Genomic DNA, 9,399 nt, shown 5'->3' on the forward strand with positions numbered 1-9,399 from the left:
CTGGTGGTTGCTGGCCATCCTTGGTGTTCCTTGGCTTATAGATGCGTTCCCCCCAATCTCTGCCTCTGTCTTCACATCACATTCTCCCCATGTCTCGGTGTCTCCACATGGTCTTGTTTTGTTTTATTTAAGTTGTTAGTTAATATGTAGTATATTATTAATTTGGGGGTAGAATTTAGTGGTTCATCAGTTGCATATAATTAATACCCAGTGCTCATTATATCAAATGCCCTCCTCAATGCCCATCACCAAGTTACCTCACCAGCAACCTCCCTCCCCTCCAGCAATTCTGTTTGTTTCCTAGAGTTAAGACTCTCTTGTGGTCTGTCTCCTTCTCTGTTTTTATCCTATTTTATTTCCACATGGTCTTCTTATAAGGACACCAGTCATTGGATTAGGGCTCACCCCCGGTCCACTATGATTTCATCTTAACTACTTAATATCTGCAAAGACCGTGGTTCCAAATAAGATCACACTCTGAGGTTTCAGGCAGATGTGAATTTTGGGGTGACACTATTTATTTATTTTTTTGGGGGGGATGACACTATTTAACAACCAACACCCCTCTCCAGGGGATCTTGACTTTTCTGCCATCGATCAGTTGCCCCTGGTTTTGATGACTCCTGAGTATGGAGGTTTTTTGTCTGGCTTCCGTATTGTTCCGTGTAGCTGTAGTTTGTCTTTTTCATTGCTGAGTAGAGCTCTCTCTCTCTCTCTCTCTTTTTTTTTTTTTGAGTGAGTAGAGCTCTCTTAAGAGACCATACACTCTTTTTAAAAATATACTCTCCTTTTATGGACATTTGGATAGTTTCCAGTTTTGTCTTTTTTTTAAAATATTTTATTTATTTAAGAGAGAAAGAGAGAGCATAAGCCAGGTGGGGAGGAGCAGAGGGAGAGGGAGAAGCAGTCTTCCCACTAAGCGTGGAGCAGGACACGGGGGTCCATGCCAGGACCCTGAGATCAAGACCTGAGCCAAAGGCAGCCCTGGTGGGTGGCCCAGCGGTTTGGCGACGTGTTCAGCCCAGGGTGTGATCCTGGAGATCCAAGATCAAGTTCCACTTCGGGCTCCCTGCATGGAGCCTGCTTCTCCCTCTGCCTGTGTCTCTGCCTCTCTCTCTTTCTGTGTCACTCATGAATATGAATAAATAAAATCTTAAAAAAAAAAAGAAAAGACCTGAGCCGAAAAGGCAGATGCTCAGCCGACTGAGGCACCCAGGCACCCTGGAAAGTTTCCAGTTTTATGCTATTATGAATATCGCTCTATGAATATTTCAGTGCATATTTTTGGTGACTTCCGCTTAATTAACAGTTAGCTAACAATTCTGTAAAGTATTGGCTATGAGGGCTTTCTGAGACCCCTCTGTCCAACTTTATATGTTCAGATGGGGAAGTTGAGGCTTAGAGGCCCAGGTCTACCCAGTGAGTTGGTGGGAGACTGGGGTCTGGAATTCATGCTGGCCATCCCTACATCAGGGACACCTCCACTCTGCCATGCCACCCCCAGTAATACCACTACTTAAAATCATGGTCTCAAGATGATTCTTACTTGATGCCTTCCATCTCCCCAGCAGTTCCTGCAGCCCCTCCTCCTGGCCCCCAACTCCAGCCAACGCTGACTCCGGACCCCACACCCAGGGAGCTGGCCCACTCAGACCTCTTGGATCCTGCCTCCTCTTCCTCTTCTTCCTCCTGCCCACCCTGCTCCCCGGAGCCTGGGAGAGAGGCACCAGGGCCTGAGCCAGCAGCGGCTGCTGTGGGAAGTGGTGTGAGTGGGGAGGGCAGGGGCGAGAAGGGGCGCCTCTACTGTCCCACGTGCAAGGTGACCGTGAACTCTGCCTCTCAGCTTCAGGCTCACAACACAGGTCAGTGTGCTGGAGTCTAGGGGAGGAGAGGAGCAGGCCAACTGCTCTCGCCAGCTGCAGGCAGGCTGGAGTTTCTGGGCACTTTGCTTAAGGGCTTGGTGACACAGACATTGTGTTCAGCAGTGATTGGGTGGGCATTCTGGGTCCTCCAGCTAATGCTTGAGGTAGGAGAATTAAGAAGAGAAGTCTGGGGCAGCAGGAGCTGAAGGGTCACTGGGAGAAGGCAGGAAGCACCTCCTCCATCTGTCCTTAGGTTGGATCCAGGAGAAGGCATGAGAAGAGGGTGGGAGGAGGCTGGCCAGAAGTGACAGTAGCTGGGAGGACCTTGCAGAGGTGGGGAAGAGAACGCTCAGGTGGCCGGAAGGGAGAGCAGGTGTAGAGCAGCCTGGAGGCTCAGCGGGGCAGCCAGACTGATCTAGTTCGGAGGGGGTCTCCATGGCCCTTGGAGCCCCTCTTCAGTGCTGATGGGCTGTCATCTCTCCTCCCTCAGGAGCCAAGCACCGGTGGATGGTGGAAGGTCAGCGAGGTGTTCCCCGAAGGGGCCGGGGCCGCCCAGTGCCCCGGGGAGCTGGACACAAGGCCAAGAGAGTGGCAGGGGGCCAGGGGGGCCGACAGGGGCCCAGCGCCCCTTTTCACTGTGCTCTGTGTCAGCTCCAGGTCAATTCAGAGACCCAACTCAAGCAGGTGGGAGAAATGAGGCCTGGGACTGGGGCTGGAGCAGGGCTGAGGGGGTGGGACTGGTGTTGGATGCCAGGGGGGAGCAAGCAGAGGAGGCGGCGGAAGGCTGGAGGGACAGTGGGCTCCTAGAGGGCAAAGGCTAAGATTTACCTCCCCTTCCAAAGGTGACACCCCGTAAATGTGCATCTAACATGTGACTCATGGGTGGAGGATGGGTTAGCCAGTCTAGGATAGTAGTTTGGGGATCCTTGGGGTTCCTCATCCTGTTGCCAGTCTGTCTATCTGTCCATTAGCACCTGAGCAGCAGGAGGCACAAAGACCGCCTGGCTGGGAAGCCCCCCAAGCCCTCCAGCCAGCACAGCAAGCTGCAGAAGCATGCAGCGCTGGCTGTGAGTATCCTCAAGGTATCTGTCTCCAGGCAATAGGGCTGGGCCCCTGGGTCAGGAGGGGAGAGGGTGGGCCAGAAGGGCATGCTGGGGAGACTGAGGGGGGAAAGGGGGTGGGACAGGAAGGCAGGAAGGCAGCCACTCCCTCCCCCAAGGCTGCCTGGGCCCAGGAAGAGCTGGGGGGGTGGGGTGGGGGTTGGCCATCTTGGGATCTGCCCAGAGGAATTTCCGGGGTGGGGGTGGGGGGGTGGGCTGAGATAGTAATCTCAAGGTCAAGAGCAAGGGGTGGGCGTGCATCCCTTAGAGACCATCTCTGCCCCCCACTCCCCATAGCCTCCTTCCTCTGGGCAGGAAGACAGGTGGTGGAGAAAGCCCTTTGGAATGAGTGTTTGGGGGTGGGAAGGGAGGATTTAGGTTTGGAACCCTAAAAGGCACGTCTTTCCTGCAGCAGAAAGCCCAAGGATGGAGCCCTGGGAGGGATAGGATTTTTCCTGGGTCAGACCATGTCCATTCCTCTTTCTCCTCTCTACAGTCGAAACTGGCCTTGCAGAAGCAACTCACCAAGACGCTAGCAGCCCGCTTCCTGCCCAGCCCGATCCCTGCTGCGGCCGCAGCCATCTGTGCCCTGCCAGGGCCCCTGGCCCTCCGGCCTGCCCCCACAGCAGCCACCACACTCTTCCCAGCTCCCATCCTGGGCCCGGCTCTGTTCCGTACCCCAGCAGGAGCCGTCCGCCCTGCCACAGGGCCCATCGTCTTTGCCCCCTACTAGGCTTCTGAGGAGGCCAGGACTCATTTCCCAGCAGTCACGGTCCTGGCTCTACTTCCCCAGATGCCTCAGTTTCCTCCATCCCCCAAGAGACTGCCTTGTACAGCTTAGGACTTCCTGCCCAATCTAGGAAGAGCTAGGCTAGTTTCAAGGGCACCTGCCCTTTACACAGTCTGGACTAGGGATTCCACTACTACCCTCCTGGCCCAAGGACCTTCTATCCCCACCCTTCTCAGGCTAGTGCTGGGCTCCCCTGCATTGCCCAGACTGATTTATGGGGAACAAACTGAGAAATCCCAGAGATCTATGCAAAACCCTAACCCCAGCCCCATGGTGCTCTCATTTCCCCATCTTGAGACTTATACTCCCATGGCCAGAGGCCCTAGGAATATTACCTTTGAGCCTGGGGACAAGTCTGTGGAGGCCCTCCCCATTCAATGGATTCTCTGGAGAATCACTGGAGGTGGCAGATGGGGTCTCAAGCTGGAGAGGGTTCAAGGCTATTTGGACAAGGTGACCCCAGGGGAGTAGAAGACCGTGGAGGAGAAAGGGAGCAGTGTTAAGTGGGGGCAAAGGCAAGGTGGGGCTGGGGCTGAAAGCTTTTTGGGTTCCTCTGCTGACAAGATGGGGTAGGAGAGAGGTAGGTGGGGTGATTTCTCTGGCTGGGCCCAGTTTTAACAGGGGTGATCAACCCCACACAAGCTCTCTCAGCCTTTCATTGATTCCTGGTGAACCCCAGGTGGGTGGGGGGCGCACTAGGTCTCCCTCAGACTCTGGACACAGCTAACACCAACCCTCCTGCCAGGCCTCCCAAACAAAGAGCTTTCCCTCCAGCTCCTCACCCCAAACTGGTCCCTAACACTAAATCCAGCTTTGCCTCCTTGCAAGCAGCACCCAGCTCCCTCACTGTGAAGCTGAGTGTTGGGATCCAGGCTGACATACTCTCAAGACCCATTTTCATGCTGTCAAAGTTAACATTACAACCTCCATCCCACCCCCCAGCACTGCTCCTTCACCCCACAATATGGGACTTTGCCAGTATCCACCTGTATCTTTTCTTTTTTTAGAGATTTCCAAGGGAGGACAAGAAGGGGGGAGGGGAGGGAAACTTTTTGATAACAGTTGTGGTTTTATTTGTGTCCAACGCATCAATAAATGAGTTCAAGCCCGAGCCTGTCTATGCCCTATTTTGACTCGCCCAGCCCTGGGCTGCCTGCCCTGCTCACCTCTCCCATCTTGGGGAGAAGGGGCGGGTACTAGAGGTCACCTGGCTCTAGTGTCTCATCTACGCTGGGTGTGCACATTAGAAGCATGAAGTGGACACGGGAAGTTGTGGGTGACAAGCTCACTTTATAGCATGTTGAAAGTGTAACCACCCTTCTGAGCCCCGACAGATCTGTCAGCTCTGAGAAGCTGCTACTGGTTTGCCTTGTTCTGTTCAGGCATCTGAGGTAAGGAAAGGCTAGAGGAGCACCGTGTCCAGCCTTCACCATGGCAGCAGGCATAGAAACACAGGTAATTTATAAATAGAAGTCCACCTATTAGCTGAAAACAACCACAGGAAGGGGTGAAGACCAGGCCCCACCAGTGTGAGGTCCACTGATTGGACACTGGGTGGGCACTCCTGCCCCCTGGTGGTTGTGGGGAGCAGTGTTTCAGCCTCCAGCGCCCGTAGGCATAGCACCTTGAAGAGGGAGACGCCGAGGGAACAGGAACAGCCAGCCCGAAGCTGCAGGCAGGATCAAATCAGAGGGCTGGAGAGGATCCAGAGAGATCCGGTTTAAACAACTCCCATCACATTACAGATGAGAAAACTGAAACCCAGAGAGGGGGAAAGGCCTTGCAGGGTCCCAAAGCCAGTGGGTGAAGCCCAGCCATCATTCCATCCCATCTCGCCAATGAGGGGGCCAAGGGCTGTGTGCTCCCTGAGCAGGAAGAGGAAGTAAAACAACTGGGACGTTGGGGGTGGGGAAGAGTTAAAGCCCAAAATTACACTTCCCAGGAGGCTGGCTTCTTCCAGCCAAGGAGAGGACAAAAGATCAGGGTGTTGGAGTTGGACTCCAGCACGCATACACATGCGCATGTGTACGTATCTACACGCACATACGTGATGCCCGGACACCTTTCTCTGGAGTCCAGGCTGGTGCCATAAGTGTGAGTGTGTGAGGCTGTGTCTGTCCGTCACTGGCCAGGAAGCCCACAAGTGGGGGACCCCTGTGACAGGAATCAGAGCCTGGACTGGGTACTTCTGCAGGGCAGCTCTGCTTCCTATCCAGGGCAGGTGGTAGGGGACATTGATCCACAACTGCCCCAGATGGCAGCAGGGTAGGTAAGATGAAAGCTGGAAGGGAGGGAGGATTTGGGGGCACTAGCCTAGATTATCGGCACTTCCCAGAGTTGGGAGGGAACAAAAAGTGACCTGAGCCTGGGGCAGCCCAGCTGCCTGGCCTGGGAAGGATAGCTTGCTTAACCCCACCCCTGGAGAACATCTTCCAGAGCCCCAGAAGCCAGAATGAGGCTAGGAAGGTAGAGAAGGGATGGCAGCTCTTCAGCCATCCAAGGAGCCGCTGCCCTTGTTCTTGCGGCTGAGAGGGAAAGCAGACTTGCTCTGAGGTTGGGTCATCTTGCTGGCCAGGTAGACGAAGGGCTCCAGCAGAGAGCGGCGGTCGGCCACAGACACCTCCCACAGCTTCACCTTCTCGGACTTGGCCCAGTGCTGAGCCACGTCTGGGTCTACACGCCGCTGCTCCTGTAGGTCACACTTGTTGCCAAGGACCACGATGGTGACCTAGGGAAGAGGGACAGAGTAGAGGCCTGAGGATGCACCACGGACCTTGGGTTTCGGTTGATCCCTGGCAACTACCTAGGAGTCCTAAGAGAAGGGGAAGTCTGAACGGTTAATGTTTCACATCTTTCTATGTTAGAAACAATGACTGGGGAGAGGGAGGTGATTGCTTTGTCCTCTCCTACCTCTGTTTAAATTCTGGCCTCCATATGGCCGTCCCTTCGGGAGTTTCCTTACAAGCCCTGTATCACCTATGCCCGCTCAATACTAACAATCAGTCTGTTAACTGGTGAGGGAGCAGCCCCCAAATGCCGGCAGCTTAAAGGGGGATTTGGGAACCAAAGAGCCTTCACAGCTAAGAGCAAGGAATCATCATAAAGAAAGATTAGTGGGGGCTTCTGGGGTTGGGTCAGGAACCTCTCTGGTTAAGCTGCTTCAACACATGGCCACCTCCAGGAGGAAGACAGCCTCTAGTGGCCTCCATCCCCCTCTAGCCCCTACCCCACCTCCTGGGATATGAATGAAAAACAGAGTCATGCCAGGCTCCCCAAAACCAGCCCAAGGCCCACTCCATCTCATCACTAGTGTCCTCCCCGATCCCCTCCCATGCACCTCCTTCTTGTCCTTGGACTTGTCGATCTCCTTCTTGAGCAGCTCCACACGCTGAAAGGACTCTCGGCTGTCCGTACTGTAGACCAGGACATAGCCGTCAGTGCAGGAGAAGCAGTGCCGAGGCAGCTCAGCCCCATCTCGGAGCCCCCGGGTGTCATAGAAACGCACTTGCTCCCGCACCCCCCGGTCGGTCTCAATGGAGCCCACGTAGATGTCTTCCTGGGTCTCAATCATCTCAGAACCTGGGACAAAATGAAGAGAAAACTTGTTTGCAGAGAGAAGGAAAATGGGAAACATGAGTGTAACAGGCTTACCAGACAGGGATGGAAAGGAATGTGTGGCTGAGGAGAGAGAGGGCCAGGAATTGACAACAGGCCGGCACGACTAGATGACTTGGGAGGAACAGACATTAATCTCATGTTAATCCCGTGCTAAGCAAAAGTGTGACTTGAGACTTTTCCCTCCCTATGTCAAACACTGGGTTTCCTCTCTCCGGATTTCAACATGCTAGGGTTGGGGTCATTATGCAGATTTCACTCTTTGCTGTACAACAGCCACCGCCACCAGCTTTTAGCCTTTTCATGTTGTGATCGCATCCTACTTATTCTTCAACATCTTGCACTGTGCCGTTACCCCCAACAACACTCACCTACTACATGGTTCCCATACAGAAGCTGCTCCAGGATGGAAGTTTTACCCACAGATGCTTGGCCACACACGACCACCTTGCAGCTCTTCCCCATGCTTAGCCTTCAGCCTTGAAAGACAGGAGCACAATGTATGAGGTGGGATGAAAACAGAGGGCTAAATACACAGCCTCAGGGATTCAGCACTGTCTGTCCCCTACTCTGGTCAGGGCGTATTGGAATGATGCATCTACGTCCTGCTCCGGAACAGTGAGCTATACTTTATGCACCTTTGTCATAACCAGTACATGGCCAGTAACTGGCTCACGGCAGATTCTTGGTAAATGCCACAAAGGTTGGGGGGGGGGGGCAGTTTCTGGTTTAAAGGAATCACTGTCCACGTTCCCTTCTGTGCACAGGATGTGGAGGACCAGTTGCTGAAGGGAGCTCTGGCTCAGCTTCCTGTCTTGAAGCAGGACTCCACGGAGAAAGAAGCAGGAATGCTGTTTTGGGTGGATCTGTCTTAAGCCACTCTTGGAGGAGAGTGAGCAAATAAGGAGGGTACTTTGCTTTCCTGTATGACTTATCTGGACCACAACTAATTCCCTCTAATTCCCAGTCAAGTCCGTGGCTAAGATAAAGAACATCACACAAGAAAAGAGTGGGGAAAAAGAAAAAAAAAAAAAAAAAAACTAAGGGGAAAAAGGCTTCGGAGAGGAAAAATCTGTGCCTGCCCTTGAACCGACAAGCCCGGAGGAGGAGGCTCAGACACAGAAATCCCTTCTCCGGAGAGGTCCCAGACAGAGATCTCGTCCGAGGCATTCCCAACACAGGCTTCCAGGAGGAACCCCTGACCTCGACTGCCCCGGAGAGCAGATACAGATGTGGTGTCTCAGACACTTCTCGAGAAAACTCCGGATACAGACCCCTCCTCCCTCCTCGGGATCCTATATCCTGGGCCCTGCAACTACGGGATACCCCGGGAGAGACTGCCAGGGGCGCTTCCGCCACCGATTGCCCTCGAGGGGGCCCCCCCCGGGGGATCGGAGGCAGGGACCCGCCTCCTAAGGCAGTCCGGACGCGGCGGCCTCCCCGCTCCGTACCTCCCGGAGCCCTCGCAGCTCCCGGGCCGGGCCCCGCCAGGCGCACCGGGACCAGGGAGGCGCCGCACAGCCACAAGCGCTCGGCCGCTCCCGGGTCCTTCCAGGCTCCGACTGGCCCCGCCCCCCAGCTTCCGTCCGGCAGGACCAATTCCGGCGGCGGCCAGCAGGGGACGGACACACAGCGCCCCCACAGGCCGGCGGGGAGAATGACGGCACCTGGGCTGGTGTGCACCTGAGCGCACCTGAGCTCCCTGGACGCGCGGTGGCCCGTGTCTCTGATGCCCAAATGTTCTTTTTCTAAAGGCTACCATAGCGCAGCAGCACTTTTTTTATTCAATCGCTTATTAGTCAGATGTCTTCGGAGCACCTACTCTGATCAGGCATAAAACCACATACTGAGAAAAATGGACGAATTAGACAGGGTACCTGCTCATTAGAACGTCACCGTCTAGAGGAGCTAGACATCTAAACCAACAATTACAGGGCAGCACGGTGAGAATTATTATGGAAGTGCTATGGGAGCACAGCAAGGGGCATTTAACTTCAGGGACAGCGGGCATCACAGAAAACTTCCTGGAGGA

The 9,399-nt window shown here is 54.5% G+C and overlaps 2 protein-coding genes across 10 annotated transcripts in view; one reads left to right on the plus strand and one right to left on the minus strand.

Moving 5' to 3' along the window:
* LOC490972 (transmembrane protein C17orf113) overlaps positions 1-4,863 on the plus strand; it is a 53,291-nt gene extending 48,428 nt beyond the window's left edge. For 6 of the 9 annotated variants that reach the window (XM_038547319.1, XM_038547313.1, XM_038547314.1 and 3 more), the window contains 4 exons: positions 1,569-1,862; positions 2,353-2,546; positions 2,834-2,944; positions 3,459-4,863. In XM_038547319.1, coding sequence (XP_038403247.1) covers positions 1,569-1,862; positions 2,353-2,546; positions 2,834-2,944; positions 3,459-3,695 — 836 coding nt within the window. In that variant the 3' untranslated portion in view covers positions 3,696-4,863. The remainder of the gene's footprint in view (positions 1-1,568; positions 1,863-2,352; positions 2,547-2,833; positions 2,945-3,458) is intronic. The other 3 variants (XM_038547315.1, XM_038547316.1, XM_038547317.1) reach the window with 2 other exon arrangements.
* Positions 4,802-8,970, minus strand: NKIRAS2 (NFKB inhibitor interacting Ras like 2). Its single transcript, XM_038547336.1, has 4 exons — positions 8,819-8,970; positions 7,739-7,846; positions 7,090-7,331; positions 4,802-6,480 (listed from the first exon to the last, which is right to left on the minus strand). The coding sequence occupies exons 2-4, from the start codon at positions 7,830-7,832 to the stop codon at positions 6,241-6,243; spliced, it is 576 nt and encodes a 191-aa protein (XP_038403264.1). The 5' UTR covers positions 7,833-7,846; positions 8,819-8,970; the 3' UTR covers positions 4,802-6,240.
* Between the last annotated feature and the right edge of the window lie 429 nt (positions 8,971-9,399).

The sequence above is a fragment of the Canis lupus genome, chromosome 9 (genome assembly GCF_011100685.1).
Source record: "Canis lupus familiaris isolate Mischka breed German Shepherd chromosome 9, alternate assembly UU_Cfam_GSD_1.0, whole genome shotgun sequence".
Classification (NCBI taxonomy): Eukaryota; Metazoa; Chordata; class Mammalia; order Carnivora; family Canidae; genus Canis; species Canis lupus.